The sequence below is a fragment of the Cervus elaphus genome, chromosome 31, assembly GCF_910594005.1.
Source record: "Cervus elaphus chromosome 31, mCerEla1.1, whole genome shotgun sequence".
Classification (NCBI taxonomy): Eukaryota; Metazoa; Chordata; class Mammalia; order Artiodactyla; family Cervidae; genus Cervus; species Cervus elaphus.
The window spans coordinates 16,789,549-16,806,293 of record NC_057845.1 but is presented as its reverse complement, the minus strand read 5'-3'; the positions used below and the strand labels follow the sequence as shown (position 1 = coordinate 16,806,293).

The window sequence follows — 16,745 nt, the reverse complement described above, 5'->3', positions numbered from 1 at the left end:
AGTGCATTTAAGGAGGCTCCGAATCTCAGCCCAGGTGGGGTCATGGGTATGAAAGTTTCCTCTAATCAGATGCAGCTATGCTTTTCTTCCCTCAACCCCTCAATATGACTTTTCTGGGTATACAGATCAGAAGTGGTAAATGGGATAGGTATGTGGATGAGCCCTTCTCTCTCAGGGACCTACCTTAAAGGGAGTATTTTCCATGGGTTGTTGGACACTGGCTGGTAATTATTCCCACTTCATGTACTTTCTGGACTGCATTCTGGGAGAGGGGGACTGGTATTTCATACCAGAAAGTCATCAGGGGACAGGTCAAGGACTGGTAGAGGCTTAGTCTCCTTTGCTATTATCTCAGTGGAGGAGAGACCATGTCCCTTTTAAAGGCCTGTGTGCTGATATAAGGCCATAAAAAACTAGACAAGGAACGCCATCCCATTTCTTTTGTCTTTGACATTGCAGTTCTGGTTGTAAAATGATATAATTTAGAAATCTAACTACTGAGGGAAGAGTTAGAGTGATTTGTTGGCACGCAAATGCTATAGATTTGACCCAAGTAAGATTGCTGGTTTGGGAAATTTGGAACCAGCACTGAACTATTAATGGATTCTTCAGTGACCACAGTAGGAGTCATCCAAGTGCCAAAGCCTTAGCCATCCTCCCTCAGAGGCCTGAGCATGTCTGGAGTCTAAAGGGTGGGTGCAGGGAGAAGAGCCACAGTCAGTCCCACCTGGGTCATCAAAAGTGTATTTCTAATCCTCTCCCCCAAACCTCCAATGAGTTGTCCCCAGCAAGAGTTCCTTCCTCCTGATGTTGCTTGTGCCAATAGAAGAGACCAAGTTTTGTTCAGAAGCAAAGGAAAGCTTTATTCTTTGATCAGAGAATACAGATGATTGAGCTCCAGAGCAGCATTTCCTAATATTTTTGGCTCCAGGGACCGGTTTCATGGAAGATAATTTTTTCACCAATGGTAGGTGTGTGGTTCAGGCAGTAGTGTGAGCCATGGGGGAATGATGGAGAGTGGCAGATGAAGCTTTACTTGTTTCCACACCACTCACTTCCTGCTGTGTGGTTTGGTTCCTAAAAGGCTGTGGACCAGTGGGTTGGGCACTCCTGCTCTAGAGTATACACTCTTCCCAAAAGTTCATTGGCAGGGATGCTTTATAGGATTCTTGTCATCAGGAGAGCAGAGTGGTATTCTTGTCTATTGGGCACACCTATGTTGCTCAGGGCACTCCAGATCAAAGTGTTGGGTGCAACATTTCTGCACAGGGTCATTGAAGCTAAAGTGCTGGGTGCAGAGACTCACACTGGAAATTCCTATCTGAAATGCCAGGTGCATGACCTCTACAAAGGGCATCCTATGAGCAGGTGAAACTTAACTAAAACACAAAGAAAAAAAAATTAGACTTCATTACACAGTTTCTATTTTTATTTCCCAGTAATTGTAATGGATTTCTCTTGTGACATATAGTCCATTGGAGAAATAGATGTGTGAACAAAATTGAGTATATGTTAATTGCTACTGGGGAATGGTATAGAAACTCACAACAGCGTTCCTTCGTTTTACATTAATTTTAAATAAAATAGCAATAAGTTAACTTGAATAAGGGAATATAATGTCTTTGTTATAAGGGAATATAGTGTTTTTATAGTCTCTTGTTCAAGTTATATTTATATAATTGCATATGAGTAATTTCTACTTACAAATAATTATAAAATTCTTATTAATACATTCCTCTATATTTTAGGTGCTCTAAAAGGAAATACTACAGGATTTGAGCAGGCAATGAAGAGTTTGGTTTGCTCCTGGAGGAGCACTCACATAAGGTTTTGATGGAAAGTAGTAAGGTTGCACAATTACAATTACAAAGGAGAAGGGCTCTATTGAATAAGAAGAATACTTCAGAAAGAAATAAATAAGTAGGAAAATAGACCCTATTTGCAAAATTTCTTGATAGTTGCCTATTGTGTGTGTTTTGTTTTGATCTGGTTTTGATCCCATACTTGGAAACTGTCAGAAAATAAAATTGAATAAAATTAGATCATGTCCAGCTTGTTAAATATCTTACATGCCAAGTGTGAAAGAGTTTGGATTTTATCCTACTCAACAGGAAGATTAAACATGTTGGATTTTCACAATCCAGTATTGATCACATCTTAATGTACACATGAAATGGTCTTCTCATTTTATAGATTATGGTTCATTCAGTATGAAATATAATTGAATATCCTATATTATAAGCAAGTTCCTAATTGAAGTCAGTGGTTTTGGACTTGGACCTATATTCGACATAACAATGGTAAGCACCTGGAAGCTACTTAAAATAGAAATACGTAGGCCCCACACCAGATATACTGAATCAGGATTTTCAGGGATGGGGCCAGAATCAAATAAAAACAACCATTGCAATGTGGAATGTAGGCCTCAGACCACTCACTAGACTAAGCTAGCAGTGGTGAGACATTAAAACTAAAGCAGTGAGGATGCAAAACAGAAGCAGATTCGGGAGATAATTAAAGGAAGACTGAATTGAACTTGTTGAGTTTTCTGTTAATGAGAGGCAAGGATAAGAGAACCTTGGATATCTGTTTTTTGGTGGGTTTTTTTTTGTTTGTTTTTTGTGTTTTTTTTTTCCTGGCAAAATAGAATCAGTAGATAAAAATAGCAGAACTTCAGTTCAGTTCAGTTCAGTTGCTCAGTCATGTACGACTCTGTGACCCTGTGAACTGCAACACGGCAGGCCTCCCTGTCCATCACCAACTGCCGGAGTCTACCCAAACCCTTGAGTCGGTGATGCCATCCAACCATCTCATCCTCTGTCGTCCCCTTCTCCTGCCCTCAATCTTTCCCAGTATCAGGGTCTTTTCAAATGAGTCAGTTCTTCGCATCTGGTGGCCAAAGTATTGGAGTTTCAGCTTCAACATCAGTCCTTCCAATGAACACTCAGGACTGGTCTCCTTTAGGATGGACTGGTTGGATCTCCTTGCAGTCCAAGGGACTCTCAAGAGTCTTCTCCAACACCACAGTTCAAAAGAATTGATGCTTTTGAACTGTGGTGTTGGAGAAGACTCTTGAGAGTCTTCAGTAGATAGATTCAGTAGATAAAAATAGCAAAACTTTACAGTAGAGATAAAGTATGAGATAAGACAGCATATCCTGATATTAATATGTTGCCTTTGAGAAATATGTTTTATTTTTTAAGTAAAGAAGTATAATAGTTATTAGAAAATGTGTTTCTATACCTTAAAATGATAATGAGAAGATAGTACATATACATACAAATTCTATCTATAATCAATATATGGAAGACAGAATGGTGGGAGGAAAGAAGCTGATTTTTGTTTGAGGGCTTATAATAGGCTCAATTATACTGGGCATTTTTTTTTTTTAAATATATGAAAGGTATAGGAAGTAGTTAAGATCGCAGACACTAGACTCAAATCTGACTTCACCATATATATTGGATGAGTGACCTTTAGTAAGCCATGTCACCATCCTTTGCCTCAACTTATAATAGGAATGAAATATCAACTTAATAGAACTGTTTAAGGATTAAATGAGGTATTTTAAGTACACTGCTTAAACCAGTGCTCCATACATAGTAAACAATATACTCACAGTAGAAGAAGGTATGCAGAATTCCAAGAAAATAAAAGAAAGATATAACAAAGAAACCAAATACTTAAGGCATATATGGTAAAAAGCAGTGTAATAACCAAAAATACTGAAACAAAAGTACCATAATCAGTAAAGTAAGCCAAGAATTAGGGATCAAAGAATAGGACAGATAAAAAACCACACAGTCAGCAGTATCTCATCTTTTATTAAATCAAATAAAAAATGAAATCTGAAAATTGTTATTGGATTTGCAAATTAGAAGTTTGTGGTTGACCTTAAGAACAGCAAACTTATTAGTTGAATATAAAGTAAAAAGTAACTTGTCTTAGAATAAAAAATGGGGACCCGGAGTGTTCTTCTTTATTTTTTTATTTTCTTTTTTCCCTACTAGGATGACCCAGAGGGATGGGATGGGGAGGGAAGTGGAAGGGGGGCTCAGGATGGGAACACATGTAAATCCATGGCTGATTCATATCAATGTATGGCAAAAACCACTACAATATTGTAAAGTAATTAGCCTCCAGCTAATATAAATAAATGGAAAAAAAATATATTACTGACTAAACCCACAGTAAAAAAAAAAAAAAAAAAAGGAAAATTAATGTAATGAAACAAAGTAGAATATACCATAGTAATCTGAGAGACAAGAAAGGCTTTCTTTTTATATTATTTGACTGTCTTATTTTCTTTTTCATTATTTATTTTTTTAGAATGGAAACTGTCTATAGCTTAACAGGAAGAAGTCAATAGAAAAAGAATCATTAAGCAGTTTTACCAGTTGCTCTTAAAAGGACCCACAAGATCTAACAACTGAGATATTTTTCTAAATGAATATGGGAATATTGAAGACAGATGAGCTCAAATATGAAAAAAGCACAGTGATGGAAAGGAATTACACTAAAATGTTTACCTTTGTCTTGATAAACTTAAGTGAAAACATTTATTTAAAAAAATAGTTTTGATCATATGTTCTCAGCCATCAAAATTCCTAAAATGTTTGATGATAGAATATTTCTCTTTTAAGTGTTCAAAGGTTCTGAGTTTTCACAAACATTGTAGTAATTTAAGTGAATCAACTAGATCATGCTTAGATGGCTTTAATATATTGACTTGAAAATTCAATAATAAAAAGTGAATAACAAGTTACAGGCATAATGCTCAAAGTGGGTACAATTTAAAAATGTTTTCAATGAAAAAAATGAGGAAATCATATTCATTCGATATAATCAATAATTTTAAAGATCCTTCTATGAATAAGACTCCTTGAAAGGTTTTATAGTTACCAGATATCTTAGTTCTGTTAACTCCCTTGATGTGGAAAGTGAAAGTGAAAGTCACTTAGTTGTGTCTGACTCTCTGCTACTCCATGGGCTATAGAATTCATGGATTCTCCAGGCCAGAATACTGGAGTGGGTAGCCTTTCCTTTCCCTTCTCCAGGGGATCCTCCCAACCCAGGGACTGAACCCAGGTTTCCCATATTGCAGGCAGATTCTTACCAGCTAAGCCACAAGGGAAGCCCAGCAATACTGGAATGGATAGCCTATTCCTTCTCCAGCGGATCTTCCCGACCCAGGAATCGAACCGGGGTATCCCGCATTGCAGGCGGATTCTTTACCAATTGAGCTATGAGGGAAGCCCCTTGATGTGAAAGCCTGGGGAAAAAATTGCTTGCTTGATAAATGATACAAGTCATCCTACCAAGATAAATCAGTGCCTTAATTTATCTGTACCTGTCTGTTAGAATTTTGAGTGAATCCAACTGTGCTTTGTATCAGACATGTGGGAGAGTAATTAAATTGTCAGTTTTAAAATTTCTGCAAGTGATAAACTGACCATTTTAAATGTCACTGTTAAATATTATATCAAATTGCAACAGGCTCTCTTGGTCCCTAGATGGATCCTAGAAATGCCAATGACTTCATTATATTTTACTTCTGTAAATTAAGAAAATCTCCTTTGAATATCTGCTGTTTAATCTGCATGCTTCTTTAAATTGCAAATATTAAACTTTGTTATGATAGCAGTAATTTTTGTTACAATGTTGTCTAGTTCTGTTTTGAGTAGTAATTTTCATTTTTGATAAAAATTATTTCTCCATATTTTCCCCCCATTAGTTCTTCTCATGAAATTGTTTTTTATGTTGTTGATGCTTGTTTCACTGAAGGAGAAAACCTTAACATTTTTTACTTTTTCCCATTTTCAGTAATGTTCTAGTTGATCCAGAGGTAATTCTTATTTTGACTTCTTTGTTGCTGTTCCACCCTTTACTACCTTTCTATGTTCTTTGCCAACAGCCAACCCAGTACTCATCATAATATACCCTAAAGTGCTTTTCCCTGAAATTCAGTTGTCAGTTATTCTATCTTCTGACTAATCTCTACTAAATGCCAATTTTGTTTCTATTTACAAATAATGACAAAAATATAAGTCCAGAAATTTTACCGTGACTTTTGAGATCCTCCAATGTACTTTCAAAACTATTTCTCCAATTATAACATATGACCCTAATTCTACATGAGATCAACTTTATCCATATTGATCTACTATTGGGAAAGACACTGATGCTGGGAAAGATTTAGGGCAAGAGGAGAAGGAGGCAACAGAAGATGAGATGTTTGGATAGCATCTCCAAATCAATGGAAATGAATTTGAACAAATTCCAGGAAATAGTGTGGAGAAGGCAATGGCACCCCACTCCAGTACTCTTGCCTGGAATATCCCATGGACAGAGGAGCCTGGTAGTCTGTAGTCCATGGGGTCGCTAAGAGTTGGACACGACTGAGCGACTTCACCTTCACTTCTCACTTTCATTCATTGGAGAAAGAAATGGCAACCCACTCCAGTGTTCTTGCCTGGAGAATCCCAGGGACGGGGGAGCCTGGTGGGCTGCCGTCTATGGGGTCACAGAGTCGGACACGACTGAAGTGACTTAACAGCAACAGCCAGGCAATAGTGAAGGACAGGGAAGCCTGGTATGCTGCAGTCCATACAGTCGCAAAAAGTGGGATACAACTTAGTGATTGAACAACAACAACAATTATTCCCTGAATATTCCTTGAACATTTTTGCCTTAACTGGAATGTCCACCAACATGTATTTCTTACTTGGATTGGCTATCCTCTTTCTGTCCTTCTATTACAATATCTACTCCAGCTTTCCCCCCCAAGTTTTATTGTCTTCTATGCAGCCATCTTGACCATAAATGTCATAATGGCCATAATTGATACACATCTTGTTTTATCATTCTTCTTTTTATGTAGTATTTTTGCCTTACCAAATAAAGTAGAAATACTTTGACATTAGAAACTATGACATTATTTTCTGTACCATAGCATCTTAAAAGAGTGATTTTCAAGATTCATGTATTCAATAAATACTTACTGATTTTGGTAAATAATTTTAGTTTACCCAATTCTACATTTAAGATAGTACTGCATTTCTTTATTTGAGGGTAGTTCAAAAAAGACATATTTATCATGAATGCATTCTTCAGGCTGTGAGTGTAAAATGTTTTCTTACTTTAAATAAGATTCTCTATACATCTGTGTCTTTTTTTCTGTCTTGCACACAGGATTATCGTTACCATCTTTCTAAATTCCATATATATGTGTTAGTATACTGTATTGGTATCTTTTGGACCCTATGGGAGAAGGTGAGGGTGGGATGGTCTGAGAGAACAGCATCGAAACATGTATATTATCAAGTGTGAAACAGATCACCAGTCCAGGTTGGATGCATGAGACAAGTGCTTGGGGCTGGTGCACTGGGAAGACCCAGAGGGATAGGGTGGGGAGGGAGGTGGGTGGGGGGTTCAGGATGGGGAACACATGTAAATCCATGGCTGACTCATGTCAATGTATGGCAAAAACCACTACAATATTGTAAAGTAATTAGCCTCCAACTAATATAAATAAATGAAAAAATAAATAAATAAATAAATGAGACTCTCATGTGAAGATACTGGCATTTTGACTATCCAATACCAATTTTAATACAAAATTATGATTGATTGATTGGTTTTTAAGTAATTCTATCATTTAATCAATAATGTTGCTTATGTCAAGTGAATCAATCTATGTGACATTATATCCTTCTCAGTTTCTTCAAAGGTATTACATCTATTCCCAATACATAATAAGAGTAAAATATCAAGATTGGATTTTTCAGCATCAGTGAATGCCATTTTATTACTCAAATTTCACCCAACTCTAAACAGATATTTAAATTTTAAATATTTTATATATATATATATTTTTTTTTTAATGACATAAAGGCCCCATTTCACTGTCCACTCTCACTATTTATTTATTTATTTTTAGTGCCTAAATTGAAATATCAGAAACGAAGGCAAAGTTAACTGGATAGATATAAATATATCAATCCTGCCCAATTTTCTCTCAACACAACATTGTCATTAGAAGATTATTTCATTTTCTTCTGGCATTTAGGTGCAAAGACTCTGGGAGAGTTCATTTTATACCATATGTATCTTCCTCTGGGGGAGGTAACCATCGGTCAATAATGGTCACCAAAAATGATATTAAATCTCTAGAGCGATGATTAAGGCATGACCTTAAATTTTAGTTCTTCAAGTTTATTCCTAGTCTGCACATGTTTTAATGTATCTGTGGGGGTCAATTAGAGTAAATCTAGCCTTTGGGAAACATATTAAACTAGAGATGTATTAGATATGTATTAAACTAGAGAATTATGTGTTGTCTTTTTATTATATACTTTTAATCCCTGATTTATAGCCTATGTGCCCAGTCACCAAAATGTCCATAAAAATATGGTCTTGAGTAATGGATGAATTGATAGTTTGTATGGAGTGAAAATTAACCAAGTGTTTTAATATAAATTAAGTAATCAATTTCAAGATTAATTTCATTTTATTGCAATGAATATGTTATTTATTATACCCATTAGCAAATCTGTGTAAAATTGTTCAGAACTTTTAAAATGCCTGCATGTGTTTGACTTTTAAAATGGCTGCATCTTTCAAGTTTTGTCTTTTCTGTAAACTCCAAAGGTCAAACTGGGAATTGCTTAAGTAATAATTGACAGACATTTCTCAAAAGTTCTATCTTTAAACTGAATTTAAGTCGGTGAAGTGATTCCAAAATTTTATATTGCCAGTACTGTCTGTGTTCTGTACCCAGTGTATGATAAACTCTTGGTAAAGTGTTTTTTCATTATTCTGCTTTGCATTTATATATATTATCAGTTTAGGAGAAATAGAAGTGAGGGTGATGAGCTTTCCCTTCTAGAAATTTGCATTTAAATATAGTAGAGAAGGGTTCCTTGATGGCTCAGTCGGTAAAGAATCTTCCTGCAATGCAAGAGACACAGGAGATGGGGGTTTGATCCCTGGGTTGGGAAGATCCCCTGGAGGAGGAAATGGCAACCCAATCCAGTATTCTTCCATGGACAGAGGAGCCTGGCTGGCTACAATCGTTGAGGTCACAAAGAGTCAGACACAACTGAGCAATTAACACACATACTAGAGAAGTGAATATCCTTATCAACAATATATATTTCACTTATTTAGTGAACATGCCTCGGGATCAAAGACATTTATTTGTTGATGTTATAAATGGAACTATCCAAGAATATTTTGAAAAGTTATTGATATTTTAGTTTTATTTTGAAGATAGAATATAGCCAGCCATGTGGAGGATTAGAGAGAGGGAGATGGCAAAGGAAATAGTTTGCACAAAAGCACACTGGTGAGTAAGTGTGAGTCAGTGGGGAAGTGGAGGATGATTAATTGTAGTTGTCTACAGCTGCAAAAGTATTAAGGAACAATTGGAAATAAACTTGGAAAAGTTAGTTTTCTTTCCATTAAAATGTACATGATAACTTATTAACTGAATAAAACAAATGCACTTTGGAGATTTTTGAGTAGGCAGGTGAAATTAAACAGTTTTTGAAATGTACGCTTGCAGCAACCTGAGAAATATTCTCATGGGAAGAAACATTGAAAAGACATAAGTAAGAAAAAGAAATACAGAATTTGATACATCACTCTCTCAGCTTAGAAGAAATATCTCAGGTTACAAATAAGTGAGTGCATGTATTAGGAAAACAGTGTTGGAAATAAACAAAAATGCATACAAGTAATATTTCAGAAGTTATATATCCAGGACTTTACAATTGATTGGTGATGACCAAAAACTGAATAGTAAAGAGTTAGCAATTTTTGATGCAAGGGTTAAGTGTTCATTTTGAACATGGAGAATTTGAAATTAAAATATGCTATTCAACTGAACGTGAGTTGAGAATTAGAAATTGTAGGATTCAACTATGGGCAAGCATAGACTGGAGAACCAAAGAGAAAAGGCAATTGATGTCATGAAATCAGATGATATCTTAAAGGAGAAAGTATAAGTAGTGAAAAGAGAATGAGAAAAATCACAATTCCCTTCTTTCTTCCAACCATATCACCTCTTTTCTGCGTCTGTCCCTCTGTCCATAAGTATGAGTAAACCTTTCCCAGTTTGTAAAGTCCCATGTCCAGAATTGTGGATCCCCTCAAACTCTACACATCTCTACAGATATAATTTCTTAAGAGGCCAATCTCAAATTCCTTGACTTTGTCTACAGTTTGATTCTATTGTCCCCATTGGGGATTAGTTACTTCTCCAAAGAAAAAGTCCTCTTCTGTCAATTCTCACTAGAATTGACAATGTTTATAATAGATACTCTCTTGTTCCTTCATTCGGGGCTTATCTGGTTGCTCAGACAGTAGAGTATCCACCTGCAATGCGGGAGACCTGTGTTCGAACAGTGGGTCCGAAAGATCCCTTGAGGAAGGAAATGCCACTCCAGTATACTTGCCTGGGAAATCCCATGGACAGAGGAACCTGGCCAGCTACAGTTCACAGGGTCACAAAGAGTCAGACTTGACTGAATGACTAACACACTTCCTTGGTCCTTCTAATTTTCTTCCTATTCTAATTCTTCGTTCTTCTTAACATGCTTCTCTCTGAAATATTAGACTTACTAGAACACTTTTTGAGCCCCTATCATATAAGTACTCTCTGAGTATTGATGAAATTATTAATAAAAAAGGACCAAGACTGACAGGAAAGAAGAGAGCTATGTAGCCCATCCTGTTTCTCAGGGAGGTTTCCAGAAAAAAGATTCATCAATCAAGTATGGAACGTACAAGGAATTATTTTAAAGAGTTTAAATAATATGTATGACAAGTTTTGGTTGATAAATATTTTCTCCCTTTCTCATATTTTTGATTTCACATTTTATTTCTTTAAATATTGTCAACATAGGTATGTTAGTTACATCCTTAGTCTAATTTATTTTTTCGAAATTTCATGGGTATATTTCTCTTCTAGGTTATTTCAACTAATTCATGCTCACAGTACCTTATTTCACCATGTATTTTTTAATGTCATAGTTTGAATTAAGGTTGAATAGAGGTCCATTTATGAAAATCTTGTGTAGTCGGGACCGATTATGAAGGGATTTTGTGTTTGCTTCTGCCATGTAGCTGTGAGCACTACATGTGAAATAGCTTTATAAGTTTATTTTCAGCTTGGGGTTTCCCAAAGAACATATATTTACAGTTTCAAAATTCCAAATCTAGGATACGGTAGAACCATGGTTAACCTCTTTAAGGAGAAACATTTTTCCTTTATACAGGCCGGAAGAGCCAACTATCCTTGTCATTCCCTTTTGCCAGTGGGCTAATTTATTCTATACCCTTCTTAACACTAAGGGTGAATCTTATTCTGGTCCAGTGTTTGGTGATGGTCTTTAGCATCCCCTCTTCTCAGCAAACTTGAATCCATCCTCTGCAATCTTTGAGCCTTTCAGTTACTGTGATCCACAAATTCCCAATGTAGGCTTGTACGCTAATTTTCAGATTTTTCTTTTTTTTTTTTTCCCCTGAAGCACCATTACTTTCCTGAAAAGGTTCAGTTCAGTTCAGTTCAGTCGCTCAGTAGTGTCTGACTCTTTAGGACCCCATGGACTGTAGCACACTAGGCTTCCCTGTCCATCACCAACTGCTGGAGCTTGTCCAAACTCATGTCCATCCAGTCAGTGATGCCATCCAGCCATCTCATCCCCTGCACCCGCTTCTCCTGCCTTCAATCTTTCCCAGCATCAGGGTCTTTTTGGAGTCAGTTATTTTTTCTGAAACGGTTAGCTATGCATTTCTGGGAGCAAAGAATGGTGGAACAGTGTTTTAGGGCATGGTCACACTGTCTTGTGTATCATATTATTAGAAATATAAATCTTTTAATTTATGTTAAAGCATAATTTTAATTATCTTCTGATGTTAGAAAATTCACCTGTTTTATTCCAAATCTGACAATAAACTTTTTGAATATCTTCTCTATTTTATTGCTATTGCTCTGGTTATTTCAATTAACTTATTTATTTTGTGGAAAAAAAAAAAGAAAAAGTTTATTCCCCTCTCTTTATGTAATACACCCTCTCTTCCGCATGTTTGTCTTCTTTCATAGAAATATTTTAGTAGTTAGTCAAAAAGTACTTAACTTAAAGTTTTAATTATTGTAATAGTAGTGTAGGATGTACTCTTTTTAAGCAAGTTTCCAAATTTTGAGCAAAAATTTTCAGTAGCTGTTGCCCAATCTGGTAGCACACATAAGGCCTAGCCTGTGAATATGGAACAGTTGTCTGAGTATGAATTTTCTCAAAATTTCAACAGAGCTTGAATACATCTTTTTGAATACACCCTGGTTGTAAAGTGCATAATGATATAATGTATATAATTTGTTACATTGTATTTTGTAAAACTTTCATTTCTCTTTATAGGTAATAAAAGCATAAGAGGATAAATAATTGCTATTTAGATCGTGTGATATAGACACGATGTGTTAATATTTTAGCATTCATGTTTAAAAGCAAAATTAATTTTACTCAAATATTTTCTTTCAGCTCTTCTTCAAGTGACAATTTCACTTAGCAAAGTAGAGCTTAGTGTGGGTGAATCTAAATTCTTCACATGTACAGGTATGTATCTCTACAAATATTTTCAGATAGCTTATTTCATTCTTCAGTTAGTTATATAATATAATGAGTAATTTCATAGCTAAAATATCAGTTCTCTAGAAATAAAACTGTATATTATCATTGGACTTATAATGATTGGAAAAGTGTTAATAAGCTCATTTCACATATTTTTTTTTCATTTTGCATATAAAGCATATGAATTTTATTTATTACTTTCCAGTTACTAATCTTGACTGTCAAACAAACTAGATTATTTATTTTGAAGACAACTTAGAAAATACAATGTAAGAATGATAACTTTTAAATAAATTTAAATATTTCCCTCTAAATAGTAAATTAGAATAAATTTATGTTAAAATTGAATCATTTTATTTAGAAATATCATATATCATAATGCCTATGGGACATTATATGGTTCTACCTAAGCAACAAATTTTTATTCAATATGTAAAACTCACAAATGAACACATTCTACTGCTATTTACATTCATAATATTAATTTTCATGCATAAAGGACTTCATATATAAAGTTTTAAAATATTCATTTAGTGTCAACTTGTTTTAATATATTTTAAAATTGTTTTCTTTCATGATTATACTTTAGCAATTCGAAACTAGATTAAATACGTATTTCTGACATAAAATGCATTATAAAAGTTGTCTTGAGAATAGCATGACTTATGTAAATCATTACTGCAACTAATAAAAAGAGAAACAATTATAACAATGTATCTAAAAATCATATCAAATCATATGAACCTCTAAAATAAAGGCCATGATTCTTCATATATTTGCCTTCTTAAAGGTCTGAATTGATAGGTCTGTTGATGCATGTTGTTGTACATTTGCAAATGGGAAGACAGAGAGCAGGGGAAAGATTAGTTCAGTACTTTTTTTAATGTCAGCACAGCTTTGGCATAAAAATATAACTCTTTGTTTCTAACCTTTATCCATACTTTATATGCACAATTGCACACATGCACACAACCAGCTCAACTGTATCACAAAATCACAGAAAAAGGAAATTGTTTAAAAAAATGAATTTGAAAATAAAATCAAATTGTACTATATTCTCGGATTTGCATTATCTTTATAATATATATATGATGTATTACCTCTGTAGATAATTCATAGGTTAAATTAACACATAATTTAAGAATATGAATTAACATCATCTAGTGGTACTGTTTGGCTCTTAGTAATAGGCAAAATAATAAAGTGTTCTTTTTCCTTTTATATAAAGACAATTAACCAAGAGTTGTACTGTTGTCCTGGAAGAAGCCTTATTTATCTTAAATACAGTAGTAAAGCAAAAATCTGAAAATGAATATGTGGGAAACCTATACAAATCAGAACACTTGTATATATTTTTCTATCACAGTGGTGATATGTTGATATGCTTCTAAAATTTCCTGAACTGAGACATCTAAAACTCAATATAATAAGTATGTATTCAGATTGAACTAGAAGGTGGTCATGTTACAGAACTGGGTTTTTGACTCTTTAATCAGTAGAAATTGGTAAGAGGCCAGATGAGAAATTCAGACAGGGCTTTATCCCGAGTTCTGCTACATACTAGCATATGAAAACGAGTGACAGGTTTCCTTGCTTGCTGTCTGAGGTGGGGTGAGCTGGTCCTTTAAAAGGTTTGAGGGTAGGTGTGAATCACTGGGTCTCTGTGGAGAGGTAGCCTAGGTGGTACGCTATGCAGGGGTCCTGTGTAGGACATTTTTATTGGAAATTACTATTTATCAGATTTGCCCTAAAAAGAAAGAATTATGATTGTGCTATGAAAATCCAGAATAAACTCTCCACGATAATGAATTTTTTTCCGTATCATTAAGAATGAAAATGTCCAAAATATTTCACAGAGATATCCTATATAATTTACTGTATAAAATGAGGATTTTGTATTTCTCAAATTTAAAGTAATGCACATTTAAATGATTCCTCTGTAACTTCGTGATGGAAGAAGAGGGAATTAAAACAAATACCTCCCCCAAATGAGTTACCCTGTAACTACTACGTTTTTATGGTTCTGTTTAGAAAAACTAAATACAACATAACTAAGATCATTCACGAGTTAACTAAAATTCTTTCATACTTTTTTCTTCATCATGTCTAATTTTAGATATAGGAAGGAAGATAATTTGTTTCTAAAGCCATTTGTTGGGGAAAAAGAGAATGAGAGGGAACAATTTTCTTCAAAAAGTTCCCAAAAGATGTTAGTTAACTTTATGCATTTTTCCCCAATACTTTTGAGTTAATAGTGCATGCTGCTTCCACAAATTATCTCACAAGCAATTAGGTGAAATACATCCTTTTGGTGTCTAAAAGTAAACATGGGAAGCTTCAGCTTTTACGAAGAGGATAATAACCTAGATTCTGAATTGGAAAACTTAAATAAATGTTTACCCTGTAATGATTTGGCTGTAATTGCCTACCACCATAAGTATCGTTTCAATACATTCTAATTATCATATGATTAAATAGTTAACAGTTTTAGAATCAACTGATGAAACTACTCATTTCAGCTGGGAAAAGAGAAGATTAGGGATTCATTTGAAAAATAGTCATTGGCCTTATCTATACAAGTTTAACAACTTGAGAGATTAATTCAAAATTCTGTTAACAAAAGCCAAAGTTTATTTTATAGAAGATTTACATTTTTATGAGCTCTGCTGTATGGTGGGGAAAGTGCTATTTCCTGACTCTATCAGAAAGAATTGAGCATATGAAAGTATGTGCATAATCGTGTTTCAATTTAGATTATGTCTACTGGAGATGGCTCAGTGGGTAAACAATCCGCCTGCCAATGAAGGAGACACAGGAGATGCGGGTTCAGTTACTGGGTTGGGAAGGACCCCTGGAGAAGGAAATGGCAACCCACTCCATTATTCTTGCCTGGGAAATACCATAGACAGAGGAGCCTGGTGGGCTACAGTCCATGGGGTCTTAAACAGTCAGACGCAAATAGGCACACACATGTCTATCAAGTGGAATGCATTTTGGACTCATTTGCCAAACCAATTTCAGTACTTAGGTATAATAATAATAATCCATAGATCACTGTGGTAAAGTTTACACTACGTACATGCTAAGTCGCTTCAGTAGTGTCCGCCTGTTTGCAACCCTATGGACTGTAGCCTGCCAGGCTTCTCTGTCCGTGGGATTCTCCAGGCAAGAATACTGGAGTGGGTTGCCATGCCCTCTTCCAGGGAATCTTCCTGACCCAGAGACTGAACCCTCGACTCCTGCATTGCAGGTGGATTCTTTAGCACTGAGCCATCTGGGAACCCCCAAAGTTTACTCTATCATAGCTTAAATGCCATACTGGAAAACCCATTTGCTATGGATTTTCCTTACTCAGACTAGATTTAATCCTCAGTGTTGGATAAATAAGGATGAACATGTGTGCTAGCATTTGTGTTTACTTTCAATTTTGTAAGATTTTCAGATTTTCAGTCTTCTGTTTACATTTTTTTCTAAATTGTTAAACTTGTTACATAATAGTAAATGCCAATATCAAAACAAACACTTGAAACATATTTTCAAACATTTCTTTTCTATGGCTCTCTGCAGCAATTGGTGAACCTGAGAGTATAGATTGGTATAATCCTCAAGGGGAGAAGATAATTTCAACACAGAGGGTATCAGTGCAAAAGGAAGGTATTAGATCAAGATTAACCATCTACAATGCAAATATAGAAGATGCAGGGATATATCGTTGCCAAGCAACAGATGCCAAAGGACAGACACAAGAAGCTACAGTCGTTTTGGAAATTTACCGTAAGTCATATATTTATGTTTTATTGATTGAAATTATACATTCTTATAAAAAATTCAAATTCAAATGCACTTAACAATAGAAGCTAGTACTCATTGAGAACTAACTTTGTGCTGCTGCTCCTGCTAAGTCACTCCAGTCATGTCCAACTCTGTGCGACCCCATAGATGGCAGCCCACCAGGCTCCCCTGTTCCTGGGATTCTCCAGGCAAGAACACTGGAGTGGGTTGCCATTTCCTTCTCCAATGCATGAAAGTGAGAAGTGAAAGTGAAGTCGCTCAGTTGTGTCCAACTCTCAGCGACCCCATGAACTGCAGCCTACCAGGCTCCTCCGTTCATGG

General features: G+C 35.3%; 1 protein-coding gene across 2 annotated transcripts in view; it reads left to right on the top strand.

Moving 5' to 3' along the window:
* NCAM2 (neural cell adhesion molecule 2) overlaps positions 1-16,745 on the top strand; it is a 530,165-nt gene that overhangs the window by 300,825 nt on the left and 212,595 nt on the right. For both annotated transcript variants that reach the window (XM_043892666.1, XM_043892667.1), the window contains exons 2-3: positions 12,543-12,617; positions 16,200-16,406. In XM_043892666.1, coding sequence (XP_043748601.1) covers positions 12,543-12,617; positions 16,200-16,406 — 282 coding nt within the window. The remainder of the gene's footprint in view (positions 1-12,542; positions 12,618-16,199; positions 16,407-16,745) is intronic.